The sequence below is a fragment of the Malus domestica genome, chromosome 13 (assembly GCF_042453785.1).
Source record: "Malus domestica chromosome 13, GDT2T_hap1".
Lineage (NCBI taxonomy): Eukaryota > Viridiplantae > Streptophyta > Magnoliopsida > Rosales > Rosaceae > Malus > Malus domestica.
This window is the reverse complement of record NC_091673.1, coordinates 6,149,571-6,166,199: the sequence shown is the minus strand read 5'-3', so window position 1 is coordinate 6,166,199 and position 16,629 is coordinate 6,149,571. Positions and strand designations below refer to the sequence as shown.

The following is a 16,629-nucleotide window of genomic DNA, read 5'->3' as shown; positions in this document are numbered from 1 at the left end:
CATGAACTTTGGTGGTTGATAACCCCTTGGCATCTTCAGGGCATCAATCTTCTTGGAGTAGGGCTTCGAGTAGAACAAGGAGGTATGTGAGCTCCCTTCGTACTGTGCCTTGATGGTGTTGGTGATCATCTCCTGCAGCTGTTGGATAGAAAGAGATCCCATGAGTGCCGCTGCTTGGTCTGGCTCCGGCTTCACATCGATATTCTCCACCGAAGGCTCATCTTCTTTGCCATCTCCTTTCTTTAGTGGATCATCCTTTGGGTCGGGGTTCTCACCGTCTTGTGGCTCCAGTCGGCTGACGAGTGCAGCGATTTGCAAGTCTTTTTCTTCAACAATCCGTGTTAGCCTTGCGATCGCTTCATTCATTTGAGCCAGCTGTTCTTCAATGGAGGTAACGCCGATGGTCATGACTTGTGCAACCATTATGCGTGACTCTTCAGGCATCCAGGGTGTTGATGAAGGACCCCGTTGGCCGCTTTGGGATGTCATCTGATGTGCCTCAACGACATGCTTTGATGCCCCCAGCGAGGTTAGGTTGATGACGGACCTGCACCTTTGATGCTCCCCTTACTCTTTTAGCGGCACCAACTTTGAAGTGACATGTTGAGGAGCGGTTGTGGCGTCAATGGATTGTCCGTTTGCGGCAGAAGTGCTTAGGATCCTTCCCTCAGTGGTTGCGAGAACGACTTGTCCCTTGCTTGATGCCATTGACTTTGAGGTGTGTTTGGATTCCTTGAACGGAGAAAGATATGAGAGGTAGAGATGGTCCCACCGGGCGTGCCAAATTTGTGAACACAAAAATTTCCTGAAACGAAAGCGACAAGAACAACATGCACAAAATAATATTTGTATTTGATGATTTTGGGTTACAATCTCTCTTAAGTTTGATCCTCTGATTCGATCTCTATAAGGTGTTGATTTGTGGATGTTTCGTTGATCCAAGGGCCGTCGAGGCTTGATTTTGGATGAACTGTTGGAAGTTTCTTCAAGGGTCGTGGGCTTGATCTTTGAAGGTGGATTTGAGCAGATCTTCAAGGAGCCGTTGGGGCTTGATCTTGAGGATGAGTGTTTCTTCAAGGGCCGTTGAGGCTTGATCTTGAATAACGGTGATGAGCGGATCTTCAAGGGCTTTTGGGCTTGATCTTGAAGAACAGTGATGAACTGATCTTCAAGGGCTTTTGGGCTTAATCTTGAAGAACAGTGATGAACGGATCTTCAAGGGCTTTTGGGCTTGATCTTGAAGAACGGTGGCTTGTTGATCCAAGGGCCGTCGGAGCTTGATCTTGGAAGAACGATGAACGAAGAACGAAGAACACTTTCTTCAAGGGCCGTCGGGGCTTGATCTTGAATTGGTGGATGATTGTTGATCCAAAGGGCCGTTGGGGCTTGATCTTGGAAGAACGATGAACGAGGAACGAAGAACACTTTCTTCAAGAGCCGTCAGGGCTTGATCTTGGAAGAACGATGAACGAAGAACGAAGAAGGCTTTCTTGATTCTTCGGGAACCTGGATGCTTGAGAGCTTCGGAGTTTCAGAGCTTCAGAGCTTCAAGGTGTAATATGAATTGGTTCCCCTCAAATGAATGAATTAACCTTCTATTTATAGAAATTTCCAAGGCCTAATTTTGAATATAATATTCCAGATGAAATAAGTTGTTTCTGCCAGGTGTTGACACGTGTCCTATTTGATGACTTTTCCAACTCATTTCAATTTTTCGTCGAGTCACACGCTACGTGTAAAATTTATGTAATACATGAGCGTTGAAACTTTGATTTATCGATTAACATTTATTTACCGAAATTTCGATGTCTACAAACATGACATCATTCGACAACACAATTTTTTCACGCATGTTCGATCTATAACAATTAAAAGGTACAAGGACTTATCTTTACAGAACCTTTAAATTTATTAATGGGTCCCTATATATTCTGATGCAGTCTCATTTGTCAAAAATCCTGGTACCAGGTCAAGATCAGAGAAAATTCTTCATTGTTTCACACAACATAAATTGGAAAGCCTGTGTCCTTGCCCATGTCTGATTCTTCATGTCTGTGTTTTGCTCATGAAATACGAATAATTTTAATTAATTATGAAGCGTGCGGAAAATGCATGATAATTAACTATATATAAAGCGACACAATCATATGATTTGGTGATCACGTACATTATTGAAAACACATGCCAAATATTAATTAGGATTAGTCAAGTTTACAAACTAATGATTTGAGATATTGATCCGCAAGCGATTATGAGTTTACTCCAAGTTCCTCACTTACGTGTCCCTTTTTTTTTTGTGAGATTACACTTATATGTTTGTCTCTTTTTCCTCAAAACAAATAAATATGATGTCCTCAAAACAAATAAATATGATGTGCGTCATATATACATTGGTGGATTATTCTCTGAGAACTTAAGTTTCGAGGTTAGCAGTTATCTAACATGTTTTGTTAAGTTAAAAGTAAAAACAAAATGATTATCAAATGGCTCTAGGCAGGTGATTAGGCGTCTTAGGCGATTTAGTTTGATTATTTTATAACTCAAAATCATTTTTTTTTCTGCTTTTCAAACTTGAGAAAGAATGAATGGACAACTACAGTTTTTGCACACTTTGGTCCAACGAAGAAGAAGAGATCAAGGAAGAAGAACAGAGAGTTTCTCTCTCTCATTCCCAACCCATGTGACCTCTCAACTTTCACCAAATCTTTTTTTTGTTTTTGTAACTATTGTCCAATTAAGTTGCGTCACCTAGTTTGCTAGTTAATATGGGCTGAAAGTTTGGCGCCCTTGCTTACCTTCTATGTGACCCACTTTGCCAATGTTTTTAAGATCATGTGTTTGATACTGTTATTTCTCCTAAAATTCACTATAAATTCATACAAGTTTTGACAAATATCCTTTAACGTACTACGGACTCGTAATCACTTAAATTTTCATCTCATACAATCAAATTCACCAAAATACTAAACAAAATTTAGCGATATTTTTATATATTATATGTTATATAATAGATTCAAATAAAATAAAGAACCGCTTAGATCCCGCCTAAGCTCCTCCCAGACGTCCGACTACCATCTACTGATTTTTAGAACAATGGTTAAACCTCGTTATAGCTAAGACTAGTTGACAAATTAGTCCAATCATCCCCGATCGTAATCGATCCACACACATTTTCAAGTGGTAATTCACGCAATCATGTGATATAGCAAGCGAACAAGTTGGAGAAATCTCTTCGACAATTCCGAAAACAACCCCATCACTCTCGCTGAAACTACAAAACCTGCCAAAGCTCACGAGCTTTGGCACTGTCCATGATATAATGCAGCTCGTGTTGAATCAATTCTAATAATGCATGCCTTCCCGTTGGGAAAAAGAGGGATCACGAAAAGATTCCGGATTAGAGAACAAAAACTTAAGCGGCTAAACGCGTCAAAAATCTGTCTTAACAGCGACCCCCCGCCAATCCCACTTTGCCACCTGTGATCTACACTGTTTTAAGGGTTGCCACAACATCAGTGCACTCACTCTTTGTTCTCCTTTGCTAAAGAGTCAGAACTCAGTTTGCGGCCTTGAACTCGTGGACTGATTGACGTGGCGTTTTCTGATGTCGGTTAGTTCACTTAATTAAAAAGATTTACATGATACGAGTATATTGTTTAATGTTATTGTGTTTTCAGTTAATGTTGTAATGTTAGGCAAAACAAAACTCATATATATTGTCGTAATATCGACTCTATATTTGTATTGTACGAGTCGCTCTCTTAATTAAGATTAAATTTCTTTCTTGTATTATTACTACATCAGATTACAAACTACGAAAAATAAGAAAATTTGAATTGAGACGTATTAGGGCAACTCCAAGCTAACAAGGATTCCATCTTTGCAAGACTCAATGAAGGAACGTTTATCGTACGCAACCTTATCATTGTTTTGTAAATAGGATGTATCCACGACTTGAACCGTGACCTGTCAGTCATAAATGAGCAATTTTTCTATTGCCCAAAGACTCGCCCTCCGTTTTGCAAGGATCGAAATGAGAATGTCTGTTGTACGCAACCTTACCTCTTCCCTTGCTTAATGGTTGTTTTCATGACCCAAATTTTAAAAATAAAAAAGTAAAAAAAATTATAAAATACAAGACGAGCAATCCATGACTTACTGAATTATTATATTTTTGGTTTCAGAAGTGGGGGTCAAATTCTGTATTGTCGTATCTATTGTATTTTTAGTTTTAGACAAACACTTTTGTGATTCTTTTGAATAAATATTTTAATATTGTTGACGCGTTGGCGTTGTACATGTTTATTTGTTATTTAAAGACAAAATTCTAGACTGCGTATTGACTGTCCTTTGATTCAAATCTAATTAGAGTGGATTTTTATTGATTACAGCTAGATTTCTCTTAATTGGGAAATTAAAGTTGCCCTAATCTTTTTCTTTCATAAGATTTTCTAATTAATTTGCTTCAGTTTGATTTTTAGGTACTAAATTTTATAATTTTGTGGTGTTCATCTTAAATTGAATATCAATTGTTTTTTCTACATTGTGGCAAATCGAACAATTTAATAAAAATCAACGCGTAAATTACTGATCTTGATTCACTTGGATATTTGGTTTTCTTGTTCTAGCAAATCACGTGAAGTGTAGCAACAAGGTCACACCGTTATAATTAAGGATCAAACTCATCAAAATACATTAGAACATGAAACCTCCACAAGAGAGAGTGAGAGAGAGAGAGACATCAAAAGTCTAAACACACAATAGATTTTCAACGTGCTCATAATATATGCACTACGACATATATTATTATATAAATGAAGAAACATTTCATTATACTTATACAATAATATATGACGTATCGTATCGTATTTAAACCATATTGAAAAACTCTCCAAACCCATATAAATAAAGAAACATTACTTATATAATAATATATGACGTACCGTATCGTATTTAAGCCATATTGAAAAACTCTCCAAACCCACATACTCTCTCACTCACTCACTCTCACTCATTCCCTCCTCTTTCTTCGACACCAATATATATACCTGCTTAGAACCCAACAAATCCACCAAAATTCTCAACCCTCCCTCTCTCTCACTTAAATCTTCCCCGCACCCAATAAATAAAAATAAAAAATAAAGAAAAACAAAAATGCGGCAGCACACACAAATCTGCCTTGTGACTCCCCTCTCTCTGTTCTTTATCTTCTTCTCGTCTCTCAATGTAAGCCATCTAAATTTCTCTACCCAGATAACAGTAATCCAATTTTTTTATTTATTTCGTACCGTTTATGAATTAATTCATACTATTGATTAATTTTTGTACCGCATTGTTTCTGGCTACTTTAATTTTACTTGTTCCGACCGATTTGCCATTGTTATGACACAATGCAGGTTGCTGTCGCCGCCGCCGGTGGCAGCTCCGGCGCAGCCGAAAACCCATTTTCGCCAAAGGCCTATCTGGTTCGTTACTGGAACAAAGAGGTCCGGAACGATGCGGAGAAGCCATCGTTTTTGCTCTCGAAGGCCTCGCCATTGAACACGGTGGACTCGGCGGCTTTCGCGAAGCTAGCGGCTCAGAACGGCCTCTCGACTCGGCTGCCTGAGTTCTGCTCCGCAGCCAATCTTCTCTGCTTCCCCGATTTGGCACAGAGCCTAGAAAAGCACGACAAGGACGCGAATTTCGCGATCTACGCAGACAAAAACTTCACCAATTACGGCACCGATCGGCTTGCCGGAGTCGACTCGTTCAAAAACTACTCGCTCGGCAATAACATCCCTGTCGACTCGTTCCGGCGGTACAGCCGCGACTCGGTCAACCACAAGGACCAGTTCACCAGCTATGCCAACGACGGGAACGTGGTGGACCAGAGCTTCAACGGCTACGCCGCCGGAGCCACCGGCGGCGCCGGCGATTTCAAGAAGTACGCCGACTCGGTGAACGTTCCCCACCTCGGATTTAACTCGTACTCGGACGATTCAAACGGGCGGTCCCACGGATTCACGGGTTACAGTGAGAACGCCAACGCTGGCGACCAATCGTTCACTGGCTACTCCAAAAACGGCAATGGGGCCCCGAACGAGTTCACGGGCTACGGATCTAACGCCAATGTCGTCGGGTCCGGGTTCACGAGTTACGGCCAATCCGGGAACGGAGCAAATGACAAGTTCAGTAATTACGGAAACGACCAGAACAATCCAAAGAACAATTTCCAGAGCTACGGCGACGGAGGCAATGCCGGAGTCGAGACATTCACCAGCTACAGAGAAAGAGCCAATGTCGGCGACGACTCGTTTCAGTCGTACGCCAAGAACTCCAACGGCGAGAAGATGGATTTCACGAGTTACGGCAAGTCGTTCAATATCGGGTCGGATAAGTTCACCGGGTACGGGAAGGGCGCGAAGGGGCAGGATATCGGGTTCAAGATCTACGGCGTGAACACGACTTTCAAGGACTACGCCAAGAAGGAGACCGTAAGTTTCAAAAGCTACACCAAGGCCGGCGGCGGCTCCGTAAAAGCGGCGGCGGCTAGTGGCAGTTTGGTGAAAAAATGGGTGGAGCCGGGCAAATTCTTCCGGGAGTCGATGCTCAAGAAAGGAGTCGTGATGCCAATGCCCGACATTCAAGATAAAATGCCCAAAAGGTCATTTCTGCCCCGGACAATTCTCTCCAAATTACCATTTGCCACTTCCAAAATCGCCACCCTCAAGCAAATCTTCCACGCGGCGGATAACTCGTCGATGGAGAAGATCATCGTCGACGCCCTGCAGGAATGCGAGCGAGCCCCCAGCGCCGGCGAGACGAAGCGCTGCGTCGGGTCCGCGGAGGACATGATCGACTTCGCCACCACCATCCTGGGCCGAAACGTCGTCGTCCGGAGCACCGAGAACGTCAACGGGGCGAAGCACGACGTGATGGTCGGATCGGTGAAGGGAATCAACGGCGGGAAAGTCACGCAGTCGGTGTCGTGCCACCAGAGCTTGTTCCCTTACCTACTCTACTACTGTCACTCTGTTCCAAAAGTTCGGGTATACGAAGCGGATCTTCTGGACCCGGTTTCGAAGGCCAAGATCAACCACGGTGTTGCCATCTGTCACTTGGACACGTCTGCCTGGAGTCCGACTCATGGGTCTTTTTTGGCATTGGGCTCGGGTCCCGGTCGGATCGAAGTCTGCCACTGGATCTTCCAGAATGATATGACTTGGACTATTGCTGACTGATGATGACGTGGAGGGTTTGCCCGTTTGGTTAATTTGGGTTCGAACCTGCGGCTAAGAAAGGTTAGCCCCATGGCTCGACCTCGAGTTTTTATTCCTTTTTTTTCACATTTGGAACATGTCTTAATTATGATATATGATCCTTGATAAATGTTTGTGTGTTGCTTCCCCAATAACTGGAAGCCAAATTAATGGAGCAATGAGTTTAATCTATATATTATTACTAATTTTTTATTATTGCATTATTGTTTTTAACTTTATATTATTTTTTTCTAATAATTTGGTTGAATATTAATAAATTCCAGTTGAAAAAACAAAATGAAATTGCAATTTTGTTATAGAAGTGATACTAAGGGAGAGATTCAAACTCATATTTTCAGACTTCAGGAGCAAAAAAGAATGCGTATAATTAAGTGGGAGTGTAGAGAAAAATGCCAAAGATCGTAGCTACTCGTCTTATTGCAGGTAATTACGAAATATTTAATTTAAAGTGCAGATGGCTAAAATGCGATGGGTTTGAAAACGAAGTGGCAATGCAGTGCTAGCCATTGGCGTGCAAAATGTGTTAGGCGTACGAATATATATATAACGAAAGGCGGAGGCCAATTCGGCCGTGTGGGTAAAAGATGAGGTGGTCCAAAGGGCCACACGGTTTCTGCTATGTTGCAAATTCTGGGAATGAGAAGGGCTTATGACCTATGAGGGACAGCTGTTGTTGGAGGCACCGTCCTTTCTTTTGTTTATGCGGAAGAGTCCATAAGGGTTACGCCAATCCTTATTTTTGTCTCTGACCTTGAAAATTAATAGAAGTGGTCTTTAAATTTGTGTTTTGTAAATTATTTTAGTTATTTGTGAAAAATTTATCAGTAAGAGTTGTTTTGACAAAAATACCTTTAAAAAGTGGTCACGTATGTCATTCTTCAAGTTATAATTTAACGAGGATATTAATAGATTTTACACTGAATGACCAAAATGATTTACTAGAAAAAAATTCAAAAACCATTGAAAATTATGCAAATTTCATTAACCATTTTGAATAAAAATCCTTCACAATTTAACCCCCAACAAAATTACTGGATGAGCAAGCATGTATAGAAAACTTGGGAAGGCTGCATACAAAACACAACTACGTGTGCGTAATACGTATGTATCTATTTTTTTAATGTTTGTTTTTAACCTTTTTGGGAAATTTATTTCATATTTTGTTTTATATGTACATTGTATGATTAATTAATTTGACATTATTCGTAAAAAAAATGATATTATTATATAATGGGAACTCTAATGAAAAACTCCTAGTACTGTTCACTTTAACGAAAAATCACATTTTTACACTAAAAAGTCAATCTTGGTACTATTCACTTTACCCTTTATTTTGTTCTTATCGTTAAAACTCAAAGTTTTCAAGCTCTTTTCATTAGTTTTCCTATTATATAATTAGTTTTGCATATATAAATTAATAGGAAAAGCATGCAACGCAAGTTTCTAACTTTATTAGGCTAAATTATCAATTTTGTATAAAATCAATACAAAGTTACCATATTGATAATAGATCAACAATATTTCTGTTAATTACAAATAGGTAAATCATGTATTATGACACTTAAATGCATATAAAATAAATAAAAATTACAGAATCTGTCATTACATCTGGCACCCACTTCAACTAACACCTCATTTCTTAGACACTGCATGGCAGTGTCCATTTCCTAGTTCCCTTTTTTTCCATCACTCACACTCCTATCCTTCATTCTTCGAGCGACCATTTATTTTTACGTTTAGATTCAGACACTACAATGCAGTGTTCATTTCCATGTCCTGTTTTTCTTGTATTACATTTTGATTTAGAAACTACAACGCAGTGCCTATTCCTTGGTTTTTTTTTATTTTTTTATTTTTATTTTTTACATTTTGATTCAGACGCTACAACATAGTGTCCGTTTCCTAGTTCTATTTTTTTTTTTCCTTTTTTACGTTTTGATTTAGACACTGCAATGCAGTTTTCCTGGTTATGTTTTTACATTTCTACTTAGACGCTGCATTGCAGTATTCGTTCTTGGTTCTCTTATTTTTGCTGAAATCTTTTCCACATTTCATGGAGTCTCTCTCAACCCATAAAATTACTTCTTAAAAAAAAACTATAAATTTCATATCATAGAACAAAAGGAGATAGAACCCATCAAATTAATCAAAATGCAAAAAGATTTCAAACCCAAAAAAAGAAAACATCAAAACCATAAAATTCAACCCCAAATTCATCCCCACAGTTCCTCGTCACTACGCCTTGCAGGTGAAAGATGGCGGCAGCGAGGCGTATGTATTGAAATTAGAGCTGTTTGGATTTTATTTCGAGTTTTTTTCTCTTGCAGGTGGTGGTGGTGGTGTGGCGTCATCAAAGAGTCCCACCAGGAACAAGTTGTTGGATTGGGAGTGGAAGCAGGTTGAGAGAGATTGATGTGGTGTCTTGGCGGGGGAAGGCGGAGCACACGTGGACGTCTTGATTGCATATTTCGCAAATCTGCTTAACGGTTGGTTGTGGGCTGGAGGAGAAAGGTTGGGCAGCATGTAGTCACAATTTTTTTGAAAAAAATGAGAAAGAAGGAGAGAAGGGTAAAATTTTGACTATTGATAATGCCTTAAAGTTCATGTAGCATTTATCATTGACTTATACTTAATTAATAAAAATATATCACTGATTAAATCTAGAACAAAAATATATCACTGATATATTTCTAAATAGTTAAGTTTTAATGATAAAGACAAAATAAATGATAAAGTGAATATTACCAAGATTGACTTTTTAGTGTAAAAATATGATTTTTCGCTAAAGTAAACAGTACCATGAGTTTTTTGTTAAAAATTCCTAAAAAAAGGTATGCCGTTTAATATTGACTGCTATATATTTAGGATGAAGGCCTTTAATTTTATATAAATATTGAATCATTACCCATTTGAAATTAGGTTAGAAAAATCGTTAAATGTGTAATGTTGACGTTGATGCGCAACAACTCTTCATATGATTTTTTTTTTTTTTGGACAAACAACTCTTCATATGATAGAAAGCGAAAGTGTGGCAGATATACTTTATCAAGTTTCAAGATCAATTAGAATTTAGAAGTGGACAATATGATAATGTTAGTTAGATTAACGTCACATATTAAATTTGTAAATAGTATGATGTGACATTAACTAAAATTAAGCATATTAATTAATGTTAAATAATAATTTAATTATCAATTGAAATGCACCCAAAGTTTTTAGACTAAATTTACAAACAATGTAATGTATTATTAATAAAAATTAAACACATTAATTACTATTTAATAATTCAATTATCAATAATAACATTATATAATTTATAAAATATAATTTAAAACTTTCTAAACGCGTCCTATTTTTTACAAAATATCCAAGACGAAAATATCACATCCATAATTCACTTTGGATCCTGAAGTTTGAATCATAACTTTGGATCCTGAAGTTTGAATCATAAATGGCTATTCATTTTCAAACATGTCAAATCAGTCATTTGGCTTGAATTGGATATCATCATTGTCGATGTTATTGACAACGTATCATCATTGTCGATAATGTATGAATATATCTTTCAAATCCGTGCACAGTTAACTGTATTAAGGAAATTAAAATTCATGAACGTTTTTGCGGATGGTGTTCTAAAAGTTTTCGTCTAGTGTTGTTTAGGCGTTAGTCGGCTGATTACTACCATAATTAATTTTTAAGCGTTTAAAAATATAAAAAAATCATCTAGACTTGTCAAACAATCTGTTTAGATTGCAATTCTCGGGTAAAATGCTAGGGAGATTAAATTTGTAGACAAAGTTTTCGAAACTAAAATATATGAAAGTTGATAATTGGTTTATTACTTAAACGTTGATAAACGCGTTCATTTTTATTGGTGACACATCATTTAATTTTTCTAGAAAAATGATAACTACCCGGCCGATGTGCTTTTCAGTTTCCATGCATGCACAAAAAGTGCGGTTCTTGGGTTCCATCGATTAGGGTTTATACATATAAGAGCTTTAAAGGAGGAGGATGGGATTTTCTCAACTACCTAGCTGCTGGTGCTAGTATATAGGTGGACCACAGACAAAGACAAACCAAGACCATCACTACTTGCCATACATTTGGTAGCTATGATATGAAGCAAGAGTCCTTTAGGTTTAGGGAGGAAGCTCTGCATTTCCTTTCCCACCATATCATAAAACCAATGCCCAGTTTTTGGCCATGATATCAGACCAACCACTCTCTGCCTGTCATAAATTTCCAACACACATGGTGAAGAAAATTTAATAGTACTGCAGAGTATTTCTTTGTGATTTTTTAATCGTATTTTGATTATTTATCATATACCGAAAAATCCCTATTATCTTCCCTTTTTCCCTCTTTTTCACTTACAATATACGTACACTCTTGTAAGATCTATTCTACATTGTGTTTCAATGATCGGAACTGTGTAATTTGTAGTTGCAGACGTCTTTCCTCAAAACTCATAACAGAAATATTTTTTTTGTTGCGTAAACGCAAAATGCTGCAGGATGGTGATGGGTAAAGATCACGTTGCTGCTAGGGTCCTGCAACAGTGCTTTGAAGTGTGAGAGAAGTTGTTGCAGGGTGAAAACTGCTTTTATGGCTTTTGAGTTGTTGGGTCAGTCTCAGCAGATTCTCAGGACCCGGAGCGGATTAAATGCAACTAGCTAACTGCATGTAGCAGACTCCTCCCCCCACCCCCAAAATAACTCTCTCTCTGGTATCCAATTGTGATGACTGGCTTTACATATATTAATTTCAATTTCGATAAAATATTGTTCTTGTCTGGAAGGCAAAGCAGCTGACGCTGCAAACCCTAGCTCAAGAATATATCAGAATGCGAATCAAGAGTAAATTGCGTCCGATAGACGTCCTGACTCTTGCAAAGCAGAGAGCCTTGTTGGCTTTAAATAATTACAAATCAATTGCTAAAGATGAAGAGGTTCGATATATTTTAAGCTTTTATACTAAATTTTTATCCCTCTATGTCATATATTCTCACTATTCCCCTTTATGAAAAAAAATTCTTGAGACTGAATGTCTAGACAACATCTTAAATTAAGTAAAACGTTCATCTATGGCTTCTAATCATTTTTATTACAACAATTTTCTTTAATAGAATTTTTTCGCTCATGAGACTTTGCATGTAAATAGCTTGCTACAAAACAAAATATAAATTGTGAACATATTTAGTGACAATAGATGGATTGGCAAAACATCTTTAAGCTCTTATGCTAAAATTCTATCCCTTAATGTGGATACTCGCAAAAAATAATATTTGTTTTTCTTTTAAAGACAACGATATTCTATTTTTTAAAAAGAAAGAGAGATTTTTGTAGCCGATATTTTACTTGCTCACAGTCAAAAGACAATCCTAAAATGGTATGTTTTTCCCAACTCCAAGTATATATGTTAATTCGATTGTTGATCAAATGGGTAAAAGGGTGGTCAACAAATTTATGATTGTATGTATACTTAACAACACTAATATAATTCAATTAGGATTAGCTTCTATTTGCAAAAGCAAATGAAATCATGGTGTCTCCTTATCCAAGAGGCATTGCAATTTCCAGATGAGTAGATGAGGATATAAAATTAATTATAAACAATGTTTAAAAGCTTAAAATTATTCAAATATTTAGTTGTTAGAGAAGTGTCAATGAGATTCTCTTAAAAATAGGATTTTTCATAAATTCTCTATCATCTCATAGTTTAACGTTAATTTATTTCTTTTTTTTCATGATGACATGCTTTTCAGATTAAAACAGCTACGTGTTTCAAAATGAGGATATCATTAACGTTAAGCATAGTGCTTAATGTGCAATCAAGTTCGAATTGGAAGGGTTTGGCCAATAACATCACCATAGATGAAAATGACCTACCTTGATCAAATGCATGCTTTTATTCAAGTATTTTGGCTATAACAATTAACATGGTGTTTACCAAATGAATGGTTTACTGTTTATAGTTCCAAACTTTCAACAATGAGATAACTTTTTTGACAAGACGAGATTTAAACTTTAAACTGTGATAATTTACGATAGGGTATTCAAATTTGTGCGCCATGAGGCATACTGCAATAGCTATTTTTTTTGGTAAAAACAAGTTTAGGGAGAGATTGGTTACTTTCACCACCAACGGCATTGCCGGAAGAACTTATGCGTGGCATCTAGCTGTTATTTGCCACCAGTATGAATTTACATAGAAATTTACAGATCGCGCACAAACGAGAACTAACGGCATGACTTGAAGTTTTGAACCATGGTGAGGTGACACACACAGCAGGACCTTACCAACCTAGCGAACCCTCTTCGGCCTGCAATAGCTAATTTGAGAATATTACAGGCTTAGGGTTTACTTGGAAGTTAAGCCCAAATTCCCCTATTTTACATTAAAAACGAACTTAATTAAGTACTTACAAGTAATACACGTTAGTGGCCCAACTAAATATTTGTGGCAAACCACATGATACACAGTATTCATGACAAAAACGATACGTTTATGTGAGTCCTCCTAGCTTCTAGAAGGGTGAACTACTGTGGCAAAGTCACCACTACTCCCTTTTCTAATGAAAAAAAAATGTTTATTAGGTATTTGTGGTTTAACATTACATATGAAAGGGCGTGAAAATGGAAAGATATATTGAATTTCAGGATCCAGTTTTGTGCCAATTATTTAAGTTAATAAGAAGCCCATGGGCTCACCCACTCAGGCTTTAAAATATTGGGCCAATAGGCATGTGGTCCATATATGTTGTCAGACTCAGCCCACAAACAATTCTTTGACTGGGAGTCCAGGATCAAAGCTTTGAGCTTTGGAAAAGAGTCGAGGGAAACAGACATGGCGGCTAACTGCGCGAGGCGAACCCTACAATTCTCTTCAGCTTCTGCAAAAACCATTCTGTCCCGTCCACCGTCTTCACCTTTCGCCTCCAATGCTTCTAAGCTGACCGAATTCACTTCCCTCAAGCCTGCTTCTGCTCCTCGACTCGCTGCCCAGAAGCTCAAGTTCTCAAGGTTCGGTTTTTATTTTTGGAACTTTAAATTTGTTTGGCAATTGATTGAAAAAATTCAATTGGAAAACTGAATTTTGGGTCTTTGTGCATACGGGTTTTTTATTTTATTAATTTCGGTTGTATGATTAGTTTTTTATGTTCTTCATTTTACTGAAATTTCGAGCATTGTTAGGACAACAGATGAATTTGTTACTAAATTTATAGTCAATATGATTTGAGAAAACACCGTTTGTGTTCAATTCATGAACTTGTTATTGTTGTGGTGAGTGGTTGGTATTAAATTTAAACTGTGTTGGGAGGCTTTAGAGGATTTGTGTTTTTCACTTTCAGGCTTCCGGTGGAGTTAGGCGGTGCGCAGTCATTGATCCCGTTGCACAGTGCTACTGCTTCTGCATTGTTCACGTCGCTTCTTTCTTTGCATAATACCAGCTGGGGGTGCCTATCAGAAGGTACTCTTCGGAATTTTTCGTTGGTTTTCATACAGTGGATTATGTAAGTGTCATATGTTTTTGAATGTCGTTGCATATTATCATTTATCATTTCCGAGAATCCATAGCATGTCTCTCTTCGATAGTGTTGTTAGTGAGTTGTACTCTCTGAAAATGAATAGGCGTTTTATGTTGGAACATCGTGAATGTGACTTTTGATTTATTACTCGCACTTGGTGCGATGGCAAGTGCCTTCGCCCATGAGCAGTAGGTCTCGAGTTCGAGACTTGGGAGCAGCCTCTCCATAAATGGGGGTAAGGCTAGCCGACATTCACCTCTCCCAGACCCTGCGTAAAGCGGGAGCCTTGTGCACTGGGTACGACCTTTACCTTTTTTAAATGGTTGTTACCATGCCATGAAGGGAAAGGTATTTTTACTGCAGAAGAGGGTGTAAGATATGAGATTTCTCTTATTACCTGTTTTTCAAGTGAGTTGAGTTGGACCTGCGGTCTACTGATGTTTGATGCTGCACCTAGTTTTTAAGGGGTCGCAGTGTGTTTCCAAATTATATGTCTCATGCTTTTTCATAGTGGTCGGATGGTATTGTATTTTACGGTACCAAGGGCTATTCTATAAAATATGACCTCATTGGTTACTCTGTCGTTTATTTTTCCATGAGAACGTTAGCCAGCATCAATATTGTTGGGATTCATAATCTCAACACTGAGTAATAGCATTTCTTATATCTGATACAGATGGCTAAGTTGCATACGAAAATAAGTAGCTGAATGCATTGTTCATAGTATTCTTCATACATATTCTTGTGACATGGTGAAGGAAGGGGGAGAAACATCTCGACTCTGGAATTCGTTCTATTATGTATAGGTAGAATGACATGCCAAGTGTATTATATATATAATTTTTGCTGTTTTTCATGGTTTTTGAATGTTGTCCATGAAAACTTGTTGGAACTTTATTTTCCTAGACATCCTTATATCAGACGTACTTCGATGCTTTTGTTAATTGTAATACATACCAAATTAACTAAGGGTTCTATTAATGTGGCAACTCATCTTTTAATTTGGTAACTCTGGTCGCTAATAAATCCCAAATCAACCTTAACCCTAAAACAGAGAAGAAGATGATTGCAATACTCAACAACCTTTCTAAAACAGAGAACATGGCTTATAAGCCACTAACAAATCCAACGACTAACCCCAGATCTAACAAACACTTAACCATAATTAACCGATTCAACTAACAATTAACTCAGGTTACTCTCAACGAAGGATAACAATGGCTATTTGAACCCCCCACCAATCATAACATGACATTTGGTACCTAAACCGCCACTCTCCCATATTTCCTGTTAATAATGGTTTCGTTACTGATGGGTGATTGCGATCAGAGAGTTTCGTTACTGAAGCATGACTCTATGTCCTCCAGGCTTCCTTCATTTTCTCACCTTGTATATATGTAACTGGGTGCAGGTTTTGCAACTCCACTATAGCATGGCCACTGAGCTGCTGTTTCTGGGTACACGCGGGATCATGAATACAAGAGTTTGTTTCTGATTGCAATTGAACTTTAATGTAACTTCAAAAAGTAGATTATCGTTTCATTCTTTCTCGATGTTTTTCAGACCTTAGTTATGGTGACCTGACATTCTTCATGTCCTCGTTAGAAATTTTGAAAACAAGAGATCGGGAATATCTTGGTACAAATCTGCGACTAGCTTACTGTTGTTTTTGAAACAATTGGTAAAATGGCTGTTATGCTTATCGGTTTTATTGGCGATAAAGTTTGCAATACATTATTGACAGGGTCGATTAACTTAAAAGAGTTAGTTTGATAACCATTTCATTGCTAGATTTCAGTTTTCGTTTTCTGTAGTGGGAAAGTATTGTAAACTTTG

At 37.8% G+C, this 16,629-nt stretch overlaps 2 protein-coding genes and 1 long non-coding RNA gene across 6 annotated transcripts; all 3 read left to right on the top strand.

Moving 5' to 3' along the window:
- Positions 1–4,926: 4,926 nt before the first annotated feature.
- Positions 4,927–9,934, top strand: LOC103451967 (polygalacturonase 1 beta-like protein 3). 4 transcript variants are annotated; one of them, XR_011574497.1, is made up of 4 exons: positions 4,984–5,226; positions 5,397–7,283; positions 7,601–7,685; positions 9,590–9,934. XR_011574497.1 is itself a non-coding variant. In XM_008391423.4 (2 exons), the coding sequence occupies exons 1-2, from the start codon at positions 5,155–5,157 to the stop codon at positions 7,221–7,223; spliced, it is 1,899 nt and encodes a 632-aa protein (XP_008389645.1). In that variant the 5' UTR covers positions 4,927–5,154; the 3' UTR covers positions 7,224–7,433. The 4 variants fall into 4 exon arrangements, 1 of the variants encoding a protein (XP_008389645.1); XR_531735.4 differs by lacking the exons at positions 7,601–7,685; positions 9,590–9,934 and adding an exon at positions 7,717–8,043; XR_003767903.2 differs by lacking the exon at positions 9,590–9,934 and having other exon boundaries at positions 7,601–8,043.
- A 1,413-nt stretch (positions 9,935–11,347) lies between these two features.
- Positions 11,348–12,304, top strand: LOC114820701 (uncharacterized). Its single transcript, XR_003768153.2, has 2 exons — positions 11,348–11,519; positions 11,779–12,304. It is a non-coding gene; the product is annotated as an uncharacterized lncRNA (long non-coding RNA).
- A 1,754-nt stretch (positions 12,305–14,058) lies between these two features.
- LOC103451969 (uncharacterized) lies at positions 14,059–15,783 on the top strand. The gene is made up of 3 exons (XM_029091640.2): positions 14,059–14,287; positions 14,617–14,735; positions 15,470–15,783. Exons 1-3 carry the CDS (start codon positions 14,112–14,114, stop codon positions 15,475–15,477), a joined length of 303 nt encoding a protein of 100 aa, XP_028947473.1. The 5' UTR covers positions 14,059–14,111; the 3' UTR covers positions 15,478–15,783.
- The last annotated feature ends 846 nt before the right edge of the window (positions 15,784–16,629 follow it).